The sequence below is a fragment of the Eumetopias jubatus genome, unplaced genomic scaffold (genome assembly GCF_037043125.1).
Source record: "Eumetopias jubatus isolate StellerSeaLion01/CBP00866 unplaced genomic scaffold, mEumJub1_p1.0 scaffold_9, whole genome shotgun sequence".
Taxonomy (NCBI): Eukaryota; Metazoa; Chordata; class Mammalia; order Carnivora; family Otariidae; genus Eumetopias; species Eumetopias jubatus.
Genome location: NW_028274815.1, coordinates 49,533,643 through 49,552,094, shown reverse-complemented (window position 1 = coordinate 49,552,094; position 18,452 = coordinate 49,533,643). Strand labels below are relative to the sequence as shown.

The following is an 18,452-nucleotide window of genomic DNA, read 5'->3' as shown; positions in this document are numbered from 1 at the left end:
ACTAAACATGGAGCAAGGTGAGCAGACAGGATTAAGTTTTATTGAATTACAGTTACAAGTGGAAAGAAATTCTGACCTAGTGCACGGAGAAGTAACAATATGTCCACCTGTTAAAAGTTGTCAAAATTAAAATGTTCATGTATATACAAAATATAAATGACATATAAGGTGAAAATTACAGTGATCAATTTACAATAACAAAAAATTAACATTGTAGTTTCCAACTTGTTTCATTAATCAAGCACATTTACTCGGGAATCCATAACATTTCTACAGTTTAATTTGGACAAAGTGCTATTGGAAATCAGCCAAGTTTTAAAACTGAAATGTTAAGGTTGTTAGCTCCCCCAGGATTGGTGCAGCTGAAAATACAGAATTTATACTTAAATTCAGGTGATCGTTCTGGGTGAGTGAGCAGTTAACGGGAGAGGTTTAGAGCGTTTTACCTCTTGGCAGTATCCCTTGGAGGGAGCACTGAGATTTAACTGAATGAACACGTACAGTTTTCTAGGGACCAGGCACTGTATGAAGCTCTGAGGATTGCAGATGCAGTTAGCTGTCCTCGTGCCCTAGTGTCATTTGTCTTTAAAAAATAGAAAAGGATGAAGAAAAAAAGCACCTGCTTTGGTCATTGTGAGTAAATGTAGTAACTAACCAAAGTGATTTCCTCGAGATTCAAATCCATAGTTGTTCTGGAGAAAGTAAATGTCAGCTGCATTGTGGCTGTCAGGCACATAGTAGGTGTTAAACAAGCAAGGTGGGTGTTTGTTAAGTGGGGACTAAAGACAGACTGATAGTAAGTTTCATGAGGACAGGGTTTGCTTCTTATATTAATGAGTTATTAATCTACCCAACTTGTTTCCAATCATTCCTTTAAAGTACTAATCTAATACTGCAAAGTTATAATCTAATATTTTACATTAGCACTGCCTAACATGCAGTGGTCCTGTGGATGGGAGTTTAACTTTGGGAGCAAGGTCATTGAAAACCTGGAGGCAGGACCTACCCAAGGGTAGAAAGAGGATCATTTTGTTGATGTAATGTGGTTGGAAGTTTCATTTGAACAAGAACAATCTTATTTTGCAAACATTTGCTCGCTCTCATGTATTGGTTCTTTCACCAGCTGACTTTGGGAACTGGCTTTCCAGTCTGGGGAACCTGCAGTCACACGTCTGTGCTGGCCCAGGGTGCACAGCGCATGCAGATGGCGCAGACCTGCCATAGGAGCCTCAGAAAGCTGCACGAGATGGGAGAAGATAGGGCCTTGTACTCATTTCTTACTATGTCAAGTTGCAAAACAAATTTTCCAGCTGTGGTCTACTGAAGTATGAGTGTTTTAATGGTTTTTTTCAAGACCATCTAGATATTTTAAAATCTAAGCTTAAAAAAAAAATCTAACAGATATTTGTTTCAATAAAAATTTACTATTGCCCCCTTTATCTTAGCTATATTTTGGGAGGCAAGCATTGTTTTCATTTCAAGAAACATTATAATTTCTATCCTGGACTGCATTTTAAAATAAGGTATCATGTTTCTGTTGGTTTGCCTAACTGCAGAAAGAAGGAGACAGCTTTGCATGTAAGTAGTACTTTTCACCCACAGATCAGTTTTCTATCAAGTGGAATGACTCCGTCTGTTTGGCAAATAAGGAAACTGTCTCAGAGAAGTTACGGGTCTGGCCCAGACCTCACAGTGAAGATGCAACCATGTCCTCCCACAGTGAAGATGAAGCCCTGTCTGGGCGCAGCTGCATCCTAGAGGGTGGTCTCTCCGTCAGTTTCTCTTCCGTATCTGTCCACATCTGTGAAGTCACAGTCTGACTCCATTTCTATCTTCACCTGTGGCACCATGAACACTGGGCTCTGTGAATAGTTGAAAGCAGGCGAAGCTGGACAGGAAATTTTGAAGTGCAATGTGATGCTAAATAAGAAAAAGAGGGAAGGGAGAGTGATTTATCTAGTAGTTGGTATTTTCCACGCTATCCCCCCGAGGAGGGCTCTAAAGCAAGTAGTTTTGTCCTTGCTTATGAACTCTTAACACGTTATGGCAATGAGCAGCATCCTCTGCACTTGGCCTTCAGCTGTGCTTGCTGAGCTAGTCTCGCCAGAAGTGTCAGCCTGGTCTTCACATTGCTGCCAAGGCGAACTTTCTGGATCACAGATCTGTGATTCCCACCATTCAAGAGATAGAATCCAGGTTCCTTAGTGTGGCCAGACAGGGCCCTTTATGTTTGCACTCCTGATTACTTCTAGTTTGACTGCCCGTCCAGCCCAGCAGTCTTTGCTATTTTCAAATAGTATTTCAGGCGTGTTCCCACTGCCTGAAATGCCCTCCTTTTGTCTCTTTTCTTTATTCTGTACACCTGGCAGGCTCCTATTTATCGTTCTTGGACTCTCCAGATAAGGCAGATCCCTCCCTTAGACACTGTCCTTTCTCTTACATGTGCCCCATTGTTCTCGGCACACACTGTTGTATGTCTTTGTTGGCAGGCCTGTCTTTCTAGACCCCCAGGGATTAAGCATCATGCCTGGTAGATCTCGGATGCTTAAACTAGATCATGTTGCTGAGCCTTTTCCTTCACTGAAATGGAATCCTGTTCAGTGGTCTCTGCTTCCAACTACTTGCACGGAGTTGGTAAAACACCAGTGTAGCTGTCCCATGTTTGTATATGGAAATGCCCCGTCCTGGTCCGTATTCTCTCTCCACGGACTGAGGTTGGGGCAATGAGAGGTTCAATTTGGTGTAGGCTACTTAAAAACGAAAAATCAGGATAGACTGCTCTCCTCCCAGCACCTTTATATATAAAAATCCGTGGCATTCATGTAATGGTGTAGGAACCGACTGGGGAGGTGGGATGAGAAAGCAGGCAGGGATGTAGTTTGGACGCATGACCCTCCTGGGCTGGAGTGGCCTTGGGTCCACTGCTTAGGGGGGCTTGTTACAGTGTCTCTCTTCTCATCCTGGCAAAGTGGTAACAGCTTTGACTTCTAACTCAGACGATCTTGTGCATGTTTTCTAAAATCTCTTGGATGAGTGCTTCTAAGTCTGCAGGTTTATCTACCTGTAGACTTGGGATAGCTTACGCTTTTGCTCATGTGTGATGTAGTACAGTGATTCCCATCCAGTTTAGGGCCCTAGGTAGGAGCACCCTACCATCTTCCCCTGTAATAGCTGAGGCTGACTTTCTTGCCCCTGGATTTCTCTTCTAGTTTTGAGCCTGCCTTGTTTTCAATCATAAAGTTGTCCACTTTTCTCATGGCTTCTCATTAAGAACACTAAGGTATCACAGTTGGCACAGGGGCCCCTGGAAATGGTCTGGAATCCTTTCTTGACTATTCTCTCCATTTTTTTTTTTTTTTAAGTAATCTCTACGCCCAACCTGGGGCTTGAACTCACGGCTTCGAGATCAGAAGTTCCATGCTCCACTTAATCTTTGATATTTAGTTAGGTTTCTGACCTTTGCTAATTAACCATGCTGTTACTTTATTCCACATACTACGGAAGTACCTGGCGTTTTGATCTTTGAGCTCATTTATCCTGGCATTCAATAATATATACTTAAGTCATGTGTAGTTTTTCTCTATGTTGTTTTCCCCCAGTGTTTTCAATTTTACGTATTTTGTAATTTCCTTTTCTAAAGTAGAAGACCTTTGTGTAATCATGTCATGTCAGTAAAAGGACACATTTGTTACTTGACGCTAATAATCAGGTCTGACCACCTGTCTCCCAAGGTGGACCAGCAAAGGCTTTTTACGGAGACACTGGCTAACCTGGGAAATCCTAGTCCCTCCGCCTTCCTGGCCACCTAATACCCAAGGAGTCTACCTCATGGCCATTACCTCCGGTCGAGTTCTGAGTCACTGAAGGAAGAATCAGAATGAGTAACTCCAACTGGAAGATCTTTTTCCTGGCAGGAAAATTAAAACGTCAGTTGTAGAGCAGGTTTGAGGAGGACACTGGAGAAGACCTTTCTCCAGTGCTTCCCTCTTGTCTTCCTGTTCTCTGATCCCCACAGCCAACACTACACAAGAGGAAATCAGGATGGATGGCTTCTGGCTCAGTTACTCCTTCCCCAGAGGGCTCTCAGCCAGGATAGGTGGGTGTTGGGGAGGGCCAGGGCAGAGTAAGGAAGGGTGATGGAAGAATACAAATGGGAAGGGGAAGGAAGGAGAGTTAGCAACTAAAAAAGAAGTACTAATGACGGAGAGTGTGATGGGAAGCCCCTCAAGGGCCCTGGCAGGATCCTAATCTGGGACTTTTAGGAAAGTTGCAAGCCCTACGTTAGGAACACCGAGGTCAGGACTCAAGTGGGATCTTCCTGATTATTCCAAGGATAGGCTGTGGTCTTGATGACAGGACTGTCCTCTGGTAGGGTGCCGAAACTCAGAGGGGGTAAAGGCAGCCATAGAACCCCCCAGGATCTTCGTGAGCAATGCCCAATCCTTCCCAGGCAGCCTTCCTTTCAGCAGGAGGAACTTTTCTACGACCTTCCCTGCTAATTTATGATCCAAATGCTATGCTACCAGTTTCTCTAAAGGGGACAACTCAGCTTGGCGTTGAACCCTCAATCATTTTCAACAACCACTGGAAAGGCTGGGAGGCTCAGCGGGTCATGTTTGGATCCATGTGGTCTGAAACCATTGAAGAGAGGGCCAGGTGGCTCCACAGGCATCAGGAGGCACCAGGGGCAGGGGCAAGGAAGGAATGAGGGGCTCTGCCTAAATGGAAGTGAAACTTGATCACAGGCACCTGCAGGGTTTGATTTGGGGATCCCATTGGTTGAAGTCTGAATCCTTGTGGCCCAGTTCCCACTTAACTCTGCCTACCAGAGGAGTCCTCTAGCATCTAAGACCATTCGGTCCCCCTGAGTTGGAGATGGAAGTTCCTTGGAGGAAGAGGTGGAGAATAAGTAGTAAGTAGGAAGGGAGAGACACCATGTGTTTTACTTACTGGCAATGCAGTGGATACCATTTTGGGGATCTGATTGGACACTTTCCATGGGAATCTTTATAACTGAGGGAGGAGGGAACTGGGGCTGGAGAGAAACAGTGGGAAAAGCTGATAAACACCACCAATTCAACAGCTTTGACTTTCTTGCCAAGATGGAAAATACATGCATCCACAATGTGCCAACCACCATCCTATCTCCAGTCTCAACAGTTACGGGGTGCTGCAAGTACTCTGGGGCTCACTGTGGGCCAATCACAGTTAGCCTGCTGTCCTAAACAGGACAGAACTCTCCCAGGAACATTATTGATCGGAACAGTTTCAACTGTCATAGTAACCAATCAGGAGTGAGTCTCACACAATAGCTGGTGTTGCTGTAAAGACATGTGTAAAGTGGATTTGTGAAAATTGAATGCCATTTTTCCATTGAATATATCATGCTTTTCCCCAACCCTGGAATAGTTCCTGGCACATAGCCACTCACATATTTATTGAATGAATCAATTAAAGAGTATTTGTCTTTAAAAGGCACTTAGACTCTGTTTCTTTGTTCTCAAGGCCTGTCTTTGCAAACCATCTAAATCATCAATGAAAAACATGTGAATGAACGATGGGCCTCTTCCTCCCTGGAAGAGGAAAGCAATTAAGGACCAGGGGAGTTTGGGTCTATCACTACCATCAGAAGATGGTTTGATTGCCACCAGTCAGCAAGGATTTGCCTATGGACAGCTTTGATCTGCAAAAGGCAAAATCACTAGAACAGTTCCAGGTGGATACCAGGGATGTGGGTTCAGGTCAGACCTGGGAGAATGGGAGCCAGGCATGTTGCTAGATGGCATGGGCAGCTTAGCATATTGGAAATGACCAAAGTCAGGAACAGAGGGCACCTGGGTGGCTCAGTTGGTTAAGCATCTGCCTTCAGCTCAGGTCATGATCTCAGGGTCCTGGGATCGAGCCCTACATCGGGCTCCCTGCTCAGTGGGGAGTCTGCTCCCTCTCCCTCTGCCCCTCTCCCCACTCTTGCTCTCTCTCTCAAATGAATAAAATTTAAAAAATTTAAAATTAAAAGTCAGGAAGAGTTTTCTTCATTCCCTTTAGACATTTAGCCATATGTCCATCTTGGGTGAACCACTTCCCTTTTGGAGGATCGTTTCATCACCTGTAATAAGCACTTGAACTAGACAATCTTTCTGTTCACATTTCGTGATTTACTCTTAAGTTGGACTGGCTTCCTGTCTGTTGACTCCCTGAGTGTTTTGGGAGTGGGATGAGGAGGAAGCATGAGAGAAGAGTAGATGGGGCAACCAGGTGGTCCCCAGCATCTGGGGAATGTAGCCACTCTCCTTTCAGTGAGGACATATGCCTCTCTGCCCACCTTCCCTAATACCCCAGAGGCAGGCCAAGCAAACCTTGTTCCCAGTCCTTCCACCTGTCCCGGAGTCTAATCTACTAATTGGTGCCCATCAGACTCTTCCCCCGAGACCTGCTCCATTCTTTGGAGGTCAGTCCTCATAACCTCCCCCATGATGGAGCTGAGTCTTCTGCCCTGTTCCATCAAGGACCTGCACAGCTTGTTGATAACAGCCCCTGGGAGCTCACAGAAATGGGAAAGAATGGGTGTGGCAACCAGCCTTTCCCTGGGTTGGGGGGGGAACTCATTCACTGTGGCCCACCCTGAGGATATTCCCATAAGCAGATGAGCTCTCAGCACCCCACACCAACACAGGCAAAAGCCTCAGCTCATGCCAGACTAGGCCCAGGTGATCATAGCTGGCCACCCAAAGAGCCCACCCTCTCCCTGGCCTGGGCAGAAGTGGAGGGAGGGTTTCTTGATCTCTTCCCTCAGCCCTGGCCTCACATCCTCCCCACCTCCTCATCACTGTCCTCATGGGCCCCTTTCCTTCTCTTCTTCTTATCTGTCTCCTTCTTCTCCTTCTCTGGAAGGATGTTGTCAATCCAGGCCAGATCATGCTGGGAGAAGATGAGGTCCAGAAGCCTTCGAACGATGATGAGGCCTAGGATCTGTAGTGACAGTTCAGAGAAAACCATGGGCTCAAGGCCCCAACTCACACATTGTTTTTTCTTCCTCAGTCAGCTATGTTTAGGGACTTTATCTGGTCTCTTTGGAGCCATCTCAGAGCTCCGACAAATGACCATTGACCACCTGCCCGCTTGGTTCCTCTCATCTGGCCTTTCCTCAGTTGAGTGGCAAAGCCTACCAATGAGCCAGGGAACAGAGCCTGTGACAGCTGGTTGGAAGCCAGGTAGAGACTAAGGGCTATAGAACTCCTACAGTTATTCTTTAAATCAGTGATCCTCAAACTTGAGCTTCCACCAAAACACCTGGAGGGCTTGTTAATACAAATATTGCTGGGGGCTACCCCCAGAGGTTCTGAGTCAGCAGGTCTGGGTCTGGGGCCTGAGAATCTGCATCTCTAACAAGTTTCCCAGGAGATGTTGATACTTCTGGATCAGAGATCACGCTTTGAGACCCACTGTCCCTCTTGTCCTTATTTCTGAGAGCTGCCAATCTCTCTGTTAACAAGTATAAAGTACACTGAATAAAGTGTACTGGGATAGCAGGAATTTTTACAGTAAAGTCTAGAAAGTTTGGTTCTGTTCAGCATACACAAAGGGAAAAATGTGTGCTTTGGGGAAGGATTAAATACTGGCCTTTTAAAAAATTCAATGGGCCCAGGGTAACTAGTTATAAATATTGCCCCTTCACTACCAAGAACTGGCCACTAAATGAGGTCAGGGAGAAAACCAGCCAGCTGGATTTAACTCTGGTTCCTCACTGACCTGCTTCTTGGGAGCAAGTAGAGCTTGAGAGCTGGACAGACCTGGGTTTTAAAAATCCTGGCTCTGAAAACAAATTAGTGGTTGCTAGGGGTAGGGGTGGGAAGAGGAGGCACTGTCTGCATAGAAATGGCAGGGGGTGGGGGGGTGCCTGGCTGGCTCAATCGGTTAAGTGTCCGACTCTTGATTTCCGCCCAGGTGGTGAGATCGAGCCCCCTGTCGGGCTCTGTGCTAGGCATGGAGCCTGCTTAAGATTCTCTCTCTGTCCCTCTCCTACTTGCTCCTGTTGTCGCACATGCGCATGCACGCTCTTTCTCTCTTAAAAAAAAAAAAAAACAGAAATGGCACGAGGGTATTTTAGGCATGATGGAACTGTTCTGTATCATGACTGTGGTTGTGGAACCACTAATCTGTGCATTTGTCCAAACTCACAGAACCAGAGTGAATTTTACTGCATGTAAATTAAAAAAATCAGTAGGGGGAGGGTATGGATCTTGGCTCAGCTCCTTCTGGTTGTGTGGGTTGGGTCACTCACACATGCCCTCTGAGCCTCAGTTTCCTCACCTGTAAAACAGGGTTAGTAGTAGTACTTTAAGGCTGCTGTGGATTAAATGAAACAGCACCCCTTGTTATCGCTAAATCCGATGAGGGCCCTACTGGGGAGGATTCATTTCCCTTTCCTTAGAGTGGTGGTTCTCAACCTTGACTGCACATTTATGCCCACGTGCAGACTTATTACAGACACCAATGCCTGGGTTTCCCCAAGAGATACTGATTTAATTGATCTGGGATGAGGCCTGAGCACACAGTTTTAAAAAGCTCCCAAGTGATTCTAATGGTTCCCCAGGGTTGAGAATCCCAGGTGGGCACATTTCAAATCCTACCTCTGTGTACTCACTTTGGCCCCCAGTCCAGCACTGCAGGCTTTGGGGCCCACCCAGGGCTTTCCCGAAGTATTAGCCCACAGGCTCCCACACCATCCCCCTGCACTGCCCCCCTCTCCCCGCTCTATCTGGCCTGGACTCACGACCCGAATCTTGTTCTGTTCTGTGCTTGCTTCTGTGACCCTGAGAGAGTCAGGCCATCTGCGACTGCAGACCTCCCCCCTAGAGACGCCTGCCCAGGCCCCACCAGCCAAGCAGGATGGAGAGCCCGCGCCCACCTTACCATGACCGGGAAGATGATGGCGGCCATCGTGGACTTGAGGATCCAGAGCACCGCCAGGCAGAGTATCTGCACCAGTGTGAAGAGGTGGATCCGGCGCAAGGGCACGTGCCGCAGGAAGGCGTGGTCCGGCTGGTGCTTGGCCGGCATGAGGAAGAGCTTGCAGCGTTCCCAGAACTGGCAGAGAGCGCGAGGCTCAGCCAGCAGTGGGGACCCCGTGAGGGAGGTGGCCCTGCTGGGGGCTTGGGACTGCAGGAAGGAGTGATGCGGTGGGGTCTCATAGCAGGTAGCCCCTTGTCTGGACTAAGAATGCACAGGAGGGGGCCTGCAGGTCTAGGAGGACACAGAGGGAGCCCTTAGGGGAGGAGGCCTGAACTCTGCCTGCAGGATACAGCCCTGGAGAAGGCCACAAAGGAACACTAACCCCCATTCAAGGAAAATGCAACTAATTGCAACACAAAGGCAGCAAAGACATCTGGTGTATCATGCTAAATAAAGAAAAAACAAAATGTTTTCTTCCGCTGGAGTTGCCTTAGAGAAGAAAAGAGATGTAGTGAAATGCTCATTGGAGTCAGCCCCATCAGGGTTGTGAATCCTGAGCCTGTTTCCTAGTCTGTAAAATAGGGATCATAGCACCTACTTATACAGATTTCATTACAGAACACCTATGAAGGGCCTGCTATAGTGATTTTACTTGATACACAGTAAATGGTAGTATCTTTATCACCATGATTCTCCCACTGAACTGCGGAAGCAAGCATTTGGGGTTTCGGTAATATGGCAGCAGATGTGGAGAGCTGACTCCAGTCAGATCAGCCTGGGGCTCGGTGGGGTGGGGAGAGCCTTACCTGGATGCCATTCAGGGAGGCCACGCCCATGTAGAGGAAGACTCCATACAGCACTGGCATGGGGATGTACTGAAATGAGAGAGGGAAGCAGAGCTTTCGACTGGGTCTCTGCCCAGGGCAGGCTGTTGGCCTCCCTGTTCTGTATGACAGCGTCTGCCAAGTCACAGAGGCAGCCTGGCCTGCCTTAGCTTTCCCCAAGCCATGAAGGAGCTGGATGTTTAGGGGAACTGAGCCTCTGAGAGTAGATCTGGAGCCAGTGTCGGTGGGGAGGGCTGCCCTACCCCCTTCGCTCTGGGCAGTGGCTCCCCTAGCCTGGCCGCCCAGCTTGCATCCCTGCTGAAGCCATTGGGTTTGAATGAAGACACAACTTCTGGAACATGGGAAAGCTGCATAGAAAGCCCCCTGCTTATTCTTGTCAGCTCCTTCCCCCTTCCAGCCCCAGCTGAAGCCCCCCCACAAAGCTTCATTGCTCTGGGGACCTTTATTGAGCTGACCTCCATCAGCATAGAGTAGGTGCTGATTAAAAATTATACACCCTACACAATCGGATTAAAAAAAGCAAAACAGATGTGTATAGATAAACCAACCACCACTAATTGCCAACTAACTGCTAATGATTTGGTGGGCATCTTTCCTTTCTGATCATGCTCACAGGTAGTTTGTTAGCTTTTTCAAAAATGGGACCATATCACTCATACTGTTCTACAATCATCATTATGACTCTTTAGAAGCCTTTTGATGTATTTCTCTACTGTCTAAGCTGTGTTTCTTTCTTTCTTTCTTTTTTTAAGATTTTATTTATTTGACAGAGAGAGATAGCGAGAGCAGGAACACAAGCAGGGGGAGTGGGAGAGGGAGAAGCAAGCTTCCCACTGAGCAGGGAGCCTGATGTGGGGCTCAATCCCAGGACCCTGGGATCGTGACCTGAGCCGAAGGCAGACGCTCAAAGACTGAGCCACCCAGGCGCCCCTCTAAGCTGTGTTTCTGCTTCTTTCATCCTGCCCCCTCCCCCCCCTTTTTTTTGAGAATGTGCATGTGTGAGCGGTGGGGAGGGGGGGGCAGAGGGAGAAGGAGAGAGAGAGAATCTTAAGCAGACTTCATGCCATGCCCAGCATGGAGCCTGATGTGGGGCTCAATCTCACAACCCTGAGATCATGACAGGTGCCGAAATCAAGAATCGGACGCTCAACCGACTGAGCCACCCAGCAGCCCCTCCTCCTTCCCTTTATCTGCCCTTTCGGCTTGCCACTGTGAACAAGGCTCTGCCTCGATTCCAGGGTGGTCATGTTGGAACATGTGGGCAAATACTAAGTCCTGTGCTCAACTTTTAGATGCCACTTAGGATGTCCATAAATCCAACCAAATAACCTTTTTTAACATAAGTTAGACTGGGTTCATTTTTTAAACACAAACCATGATTTGGACCCATATGCTGTAAACCTCAATCCAAGACATTTGATCTTAAAAAAGGGAAATATTGCAGCCTTCCCATATGGTTTGAAGCTGAGACCACGAGAACAACTCATGGGGCTCAGAGGGGGGGCTTCTGATATGGCCAGGGGTACCCCTGAGGCAGAATGCTGAAATCCACAGTCCTGAAGAACAGTGGCAAGGTGCAAGCATAACATGAAACAAAACAGGACAACCCTTCATGGCTCGGGAAGGACAGGGGATCTGCAGAACTGAGTGGGTAAGGTGTTCGTGCCACCCGTCAGATACACGGCCATGTCATCCTCCAATGCCCTCAATTTGACAAGATAACCAAAGATTTGCAAATTGGTGGTGACAGGGCTGAAGATTATCACTGATCCTCTAGCAGTAAAAATCACTGTGTCTAAATCAGGGCAACCATCCATTGAGAGAAAGATTTCATCCCTTACGGCTCAAAGTGTGGTCTTTGGGCCAGCATTATTGGCATTACCTGTGAGCTTGTTAAAAATGCAGAATTTTGGGTCCTACCCAGACCTACTGAATCAGTATCTTTTTTTATTAAGTTTTAATTCTAATTCCAGAATAGTTAACATACAGTGTTATATTAGTATCTTTAATAAGAATCCCAGGTGATTTTTTTCATAGATATATATTTTTTTCACATATATACATATATATAAATTTTATATATATATAAATTGTATATACAAAAAATGTGTGTGTGTCTGTGTATATATACATATACATATATATTTTTTTTTTGAGAGCCCAGTGCAGGTCTTGAACTCATGACCCTGAGATTAAGACCTGAGCTGAGATCAAGAGTTGGATACTTAACCGATTGAGCCACCCGGGTGCCCCTCCGAGGTGATTTTTATGCACATTAAAATTTGAGGGGCGCCTGGGTGGCTCAGTTGGTTAAGCAACTGCCTTCGGCTCAGGTCATGATCCTGGAGTCCCAGGATTGAGTTCCGCATCGGGCTCCCTGCTCAGCAGGGAGTCTGCTTCTCCCCCTGACCCTCTTCCCTCTCGTGCTCTCTCTCTCTCATTCTCTGTCAAATAAATAAATAAAATCTTAAAAAAAATCTTTAAAATTTGAGAAGCCTTAGAGAAGAATTCTACTGGAGGAATTGGACAAAGGTATAGTTAATAATTAATTTAGGAACATTGATAAAAATAAAAACACTAATAATTAGGATCCAATTTGTACCCTCTAAAATTTGTAGCACCAAAGAGATCTCTCCCCTGTTGGCTATATAAACAAGAATTAAAGATCCAAGGTGTCTGGGTGACTCAGTTATGTGTCCAACTCTTGATTTTGGCTCAGATCATGATCTTAGGGTCCTGGGACTGAGCCCTGCGAAGGGCTCCATGTTCAGCAGTGAGTCTGCTTGAGGATTCTCTCTCTTCCTCTCCCTCTGTTCCCCCCCCCAAATAAATAAATCAATCTTAAAAAAACTAAAGATCTCAACTAATGTCTTAGGTAGACAGCTCTCCAATATAAGTTCTCTGAATCTGGTATGTACTCAGCTGTGCCTAATTTGACAGACGTGGGTAAACCTACCGTTGCAAAAAGTTAAATAAGCTGTTTGGAAAAAATTTTTTTTACAATGGATGGTTGTGCTGACTCAGACACAGTGATTTTTACTGCTAGAAGATCAGTGATAATCTTCAGCCATCATCACCAATTTGCAAATCTTTGGTTATCTTGCCGAATTAGCACTAGTGTCAAAATTAGTACTGGTGTCAGCTAGCGATAATGCTTTAATCACTTAACTAAAACAATTTTGAAAGCCAATCTTTTTTTCTGTTGCTGTTGTTAGAAATGATTTTACTTTGCTTGGTTAAGATGGAAGACATCTGGATAGTTGTCAGGTTGTGACGGGGAAGGTCTGCCTCAAGGATACTTGAGCTCTCATTCCCAGGAGCAGTTTTGGGTGGATTCAGTCTCTGAAGAAGTATGTGCAAAGTTGTTGACTTCCTCTGAAAGCCTATCTTTATAAAAAGGTGTAAAAATATAAATTAAACAAATAAAATGAAAATATATACCTTATGTACTTTAATACAATCAAATAAGAAATCCTAAATCTTACGATCAATAAAAATCTAGACAGGTCTTCTCTGTTATAAAATTTATCAAATAGATTAATTGGTGGTGAATAAAATATATTTTTTCTACACTTATTATAAAAGAACATAGGTAGGATTTTTTTTGGGGGGGTAGGATTTTTCAAATCATTTGTCATTGAATACAAAAGCAGTATCAGAGACCTTGGAGCCATGTGGACTCATGGAAATTTTTCCATGATGGCCAGAGTAATAATTAACATTTCCCCATATCTGGCTTCAGAAGAGACCAAAGCTAGCAACGCTCTGATCACAAACTTCCAGGCTCCAGAACTGTAAGAAAGTAAGTGCTGTTGGAGCTGCCCAGTCTGGGCTATTGTATGCGGCAAATGAACACAACAGCTAAGTGGCTGAATTGGAGAGACGGAGAAACCTGAGCAGAAAGAGTATTCGGGGACGCCTACTCTGAATGTACCCTCATTTGATTTCATCTCTTCCATTTGGTCTGGAGGGATGTGAGCCAAAGGATCTTCAAACTCTATGGGGGGGAAAAAGTCAGTTTTGTGCCCAAGACATGCAAGACAGAGGAGCAGAGAACAGGGCACAGGAAAATCTCCAGAAACATTCTCCTCAGAAGTTTGAAACTTCAGAAAACAGGGGAGCGAAGAGATGTGTAGTGAGCCATAAACCACAATGTGGAGACACAACCAGCTCGGGAAGCTCCTGATCTAAGCAAGGATGGAACTTGGCCAAGGACGCCTGGGTGGCTCAGTCAGTTAAAAGTGTCTGCCTTCGGCTCAGGTCATGATCCCAGGGTCCTGGGCTCAAGTCCTGCATCAGGCTCCTTGCTCAGCGGGGAGCCTGCTTCTCCCTCTGCCTGCAGCTCTCCCTGCTTGTGAGCACTCTCGCTCTCTCTCTGACAAATAAATAAAATCTTAAAAAAAACACAACAGGATGGAACTTGGCCAAGCTTTCTGAGGGAGGAGCATCTCCAGAAAGGGGAGGATGGACCGTGGGAGGAGTGGAAAGAGCAGTGAGGATGGCCTGGTGCTAATAAGCGATGCAATGTTCCAGAAAACAAGGACGGTGGTGAAACATCTCTTTGGGTCCTGCCTCTTTAGGGTCCACATGGAGACCCTCTCCCCACCTCTGAGGCATCAGGCCAGTGCTTTCTTAGGTGGATGGCACCCTGGTGGAGGGTGCAGAGCCTCACCTTCAGGACAGGAGCCAGGAAGACGGAGATGCCCGTCAGGATGAAGACAATGGTGCCGGTCACTCTTTGTTCCCTGGCAGACAAGGGCACACGGTCAGGGTAGACTGGGAGATGCCCCCTGACCATTCTAGCCCTCTGGCCCTCTGTGTGCACCTAATGGTTGTGTCCACGCCCTGGCCCTGCCCTGTTCCCCCATTCCAAGAGAGTAAACCTGCTGCCTGAGGCCCAGCTGACCGGCACATGGGAAGAGAGGGAGCCTTGACTGAGGCAGTTGTAGGGGCGTTTGGGAGGCTGTCCAGTGCAGTGACTAATAGTAGAGGTGCTGCCACCAGACTGACCTGGGTGTGGCTCTGCCACTCAGTTGTGTGGCAACAGGCGAGGCCCTAAATGTCTTCAGCCTCAGTAGAAGAAAGATAGTGGCAACTGCCTTGGGAGTTGTGAGGATGAAATGGGTATGTGCACTGCTTATGATCCCTGCCCTTCAACTGCAGGAAGAGCCTTCATCTGTGGGGCATGACTAAGAGGAATCAGAGCGAGGGGGCCCAGCTGCTGGCAGAGTAGCGGGGGAGGGGCGGGAGAGTAGGTATGTTTTCCTGAATGTCCAGGCCCAGGCCCAATCCAGGTGAGAGCTGGGGGGTCAGGGGCAGATTGCTCAGGCCCAGTCCTCTGGGGCTCAGGAGTCCAGGAGGGGACCCTGCCTTGGCCAGAGAAGTTTCATCCAGCGCAGGCTGTGTAGCCCGGGTATCCCAAGGCAGTGAGGAAAAGCTCTCTGGACAGGCAGTGTCTGGTGTGGGCTCGCCTCGGAGGCCCTAAGAGGTAGGAGAGGCATGTGGCTGCCGATAACAGGTGGGGGAGCCGACACGGGCATGAGAGGAGGAGGAAGGCATGGAAGTGACAGGCCATGGGCCACGTCTAGGGATTGGGAGTGGTCCTGGGAAGAGTCTCTGGAAGAATGGAGACTGGGGAGGAGGACCTGCACCCACAGGAGGGGTTGGGGGATGGTGGGGGCAGGGGGTCTGGAAGACGAGGAGACAAAGGGACAGGTGACAGGGGCTGTGGGGACGTTGAGTAGCCCATGCAGGTAAGAGGTCAGTGTGCACGTGGGCCATGGTGGTGGACTGCTTGCAATTCATTACCAAAAAAGCACCACTTAGAACTGATTTTTTGTCTCCCTCCCTCTCCCTCAGGAATATCACTCCTACCCTTGCAGTTCCTGGGCTGTCGGATAACTTGACGGTGAGAAAAACCTGCTTCCCTTCCCCCAACCTAAACACCCCTGCTCAGGTGGTCCCCAGTCACCGCTCCCCACCTACCTGACCCCCAGGAACTGGGGCTGCTCTCCAGGGGCGCTGGTCTCCGTCTCCATCTTGAGGCTGTCGATGTGGGCGATGGAGATGACAGTGGCCGCCACATACCAGGGGAGCCCCGTGAAGGAGCAGAGGGCCATGAGAATGCCCACCCAGAGCAGGTCCAGATGGTAGCCAGCAGCCTTCTGCATGGGGCGGCGGGAGGGGAGGGCTGCCTGGGGAGTCTGCACCTGACCACCTGTTGGTCTTGGGCGGGGGGAGCGCGGACTCTCCCCAGAGCAGCCACTTTGTGGAACATGGCTAAAAGGCTCCCCTCGGCCTTCATTAGGTCTTTGGGCGTCACCACCCTGAGGCGCTCAGGCATCGCCAACCCCAGGGTTTGCTGAGCTAGGGAAGGGAGGTGTTTGGGTCTCGGACAGGTGCTGGGCTTGGGTCCTTGGGAAGAAGGGCTCCTACCAGTGGTGACAATACCTGTGCGATTCTTGAACGTGGAGTCTTGGCCAGGGCGGGCTCTAGACCAAGCTCAGAGTGGTCTAGATCAGTATGGGGGGAGGGCTGCCCGAATCTCCTCCAACCCAGAGGCAGGGAGGGGAGCTACAAGGACCAGAAGGGCTAAGGATTCTCTTCTGCCTCATGGTTCTGGGTCAAAGTCCCAGATTTTCTCGGACTCCCAAGTTCCTGGTCAGGAGGCACACACAGAGCTGGAAGGTCACTTTGGGAGAAGCAAGGAGCCTGTCCTAACGGCACCCTGGGCTTGGTCCTGGTCCTTGGATAATCACCCTGGCCCTGGTGGCCTTACCCACATCTGGAGGTCATATTTCCCCACACATGCACCAGAACTCTAATCTTCTGACCTCACATCTTGCTTTATAAATCGCCCCACACTTTGACAGAAGCACCATCTCCCTTCTTTGTTCCTTCTGACTCTGGGGGAAGAAAGAGGTTGGGCCCTGCTCCTAGCAGCCGCCTTACCCTCAGCTTGTTCTCCTTCCGGTTGACTATGACGGCGGTGATCTGCTGGTCCATGAAGATCAGGATGGTCACCAGCAGGGCGGGCAGGATGCTCGCCAGGTACACCCACCATGGGTTCTTCCCAAAGGGGGCCACGAACCAGCCTCGGTCAGGCCGTGTGGGCTGAGCGGAGCAAACGGAAACGGCCCTTTCCTCTCTCCCTTGTCCCAGTGCACTTGCTGCCCCGGGGCCCCACTCTCCCTGACATCCCACCACTCCCCACCTGGGGTGCTTTTTGAGTGCAATCTTTTCCCTTCAAGACATTAGGCACCTGCAACTGTAAAGAGACCACAGAGGCAGACAGACTCGGGAAGGGCATGGTATCTGCGGCGCTAAGATCATCAGCGGCAGTTGCCCTGGGGTTGATTGGGACCAGGGAGGTGCAGAGCCAGAGGCTGTAAGGAGAGATCTGGCAGTCATTAACTGCAACGTAACAAGAAGCAGGAACGAGGCCCAACAGGCAAGAATAAGGAATCTGATGGGCCCGGTGCCTGACGTTTCTGCCTCTCCTCTGAGTCACCTGTCCGGGGAGCATTACAGGATGGTTTGTAAAACACCGAACAGTAATTCAGACTTGCATATTAAGAACAAGGGATTATCTATGCAGGAGCTAGGCTGAAATCTATCTTTTGTTTTACTTAAGAGAAAGAGGCACTTTTTGTGTTCAAGCTACTTAAGAGAACCCTGAAGTAATCATGAGGAGGTCAAGCCCTCAAAGGCAGGGAGGGTGAGTTCTAGAACCTGTACCTCCACACCCGGTGTAGGTGGTTGGTGCTCCTTGTGAGGGAGCCGGGCCTGAGCTTAGCTACGAGCAAACAGCACCAACTCAGGAATGATGGAGAGTTCCTGCAGCAGTGATTCTCAAGCTTGGCAGGCCCTTTCGGGGGTGTGTGTGGGGGGGTGCTTATTAAAATGCAGAACTCTGGGCCCCATCCCCAGACTTCCTGATTCCACAGGTCTGGGGTGGGGCTGAGAAGATGCATTTCTAACAAGTTCTCAGGTGATGATGTGATGATGTTAGTCTGGGGACCACACTTTGAGAATCAGTGTTCTAGGGGATCATTTTCAACAGACCCCAGATGACCCCACTTAAAGACTGCTGGAGCCAGGGGGTTGTAGCTCCATAAGTGGAAATCAGGGGGCTTCTGCTGGGCTGGAGGGGGCGTTTCAGCACCTTCTCCACTCCGTGACTCCACAGCAGGATTTCACTGTGAATAAGTCCCCAACCTACCATCCCAAGGGACCACCCGCTGGGAGGCTGTGTGGAGGAAGGGTGGCGCATACCCAGAGAAACCCTCAGGTTGCTTGGCTGAGAGTCTATGGACGTTTGATCGGCATAGAGGGGAAAGGAACTGCAGCTGGTGGGCAGGCAGGGCTAATGCCCAGAGCAGGGGCCAGGGGCAAACCTTGATGACACTGGGCACGTGCAGCTTGGGGGTCGCCAGGCCGAAGCAGGCATCGATTCCACAGAACAGCAGGATGGAGAAAATAATGGAAAAGTCGGCTATCAGGGCCCGGACCTGCAGGAAAGAGATGGGCAAGTGAGGGAAGCACCTGCCCTCCTCCTGGAGGGCTCAGTCCTCCCCTGGCAGCACGAGGAGCACGGGTAAGAACTTGGGCTTCAGTGTCAGCAGACCGAGGCTCAAATCCTGGCTCTGCCCTTGC

At 48.6% G+C, this 18,452-nt stretch overlaps 1 protein-coding gene across 1 annotated transcript in view; it reads right to left on the bottom strand.

The window, feature by feature from the left end:
• Positions 1 to 169: 169 nt before the first annotated feature.
• SLC4A5 (solute carrier family 4 member 5) overlaps positions 170 to 18,452 on the bottom strand; it is a 77,518-nt gene continuing 59,235 nt past the window's right edge. The window contains exons 17-25 of the mRNA XM_088026451.1: positions 18,194 to 18,307; positions 16,749 to 16,910; positions 15,783 to 15,961; positions 14,470 to 14,542; positions 9,759 to 9,827; positions 8,914 to 9,087; positions 6,817 to 6,969; positions 3,840 to 3,907; positions 170 to 1,920 (exon numbers count right to left, since the gene is read on the bottom strand). Coding sequence (XP_087882577.1) covers positions 1,755 to 1,920; positions 3,840 to 3,907; positions 6,817 to 6,969; positions 8,914 to 9,087; positions 9,759 to 9,827; positions 14,470 to 14,542; positions 15,783 to 15,961; positions 16,749 to 16,910; positions 18,194 to 18,307 — 1,158 coding nt within the window. The 3' untranslated portion in view covers positions 170 to 1,754. The remainder of the gene's footprint in view (positions 1,921 to 3,839; positions 3,908 to 6,816; positions 6,970 to 8,913; positions 9,088 to 9,758; positions 9,828 to 14,469; positions 14,543 to 15,782; positions 15,962 to 16,748; positions 16,911 to 18,193; positions 18,308 to 18,452) is intronic.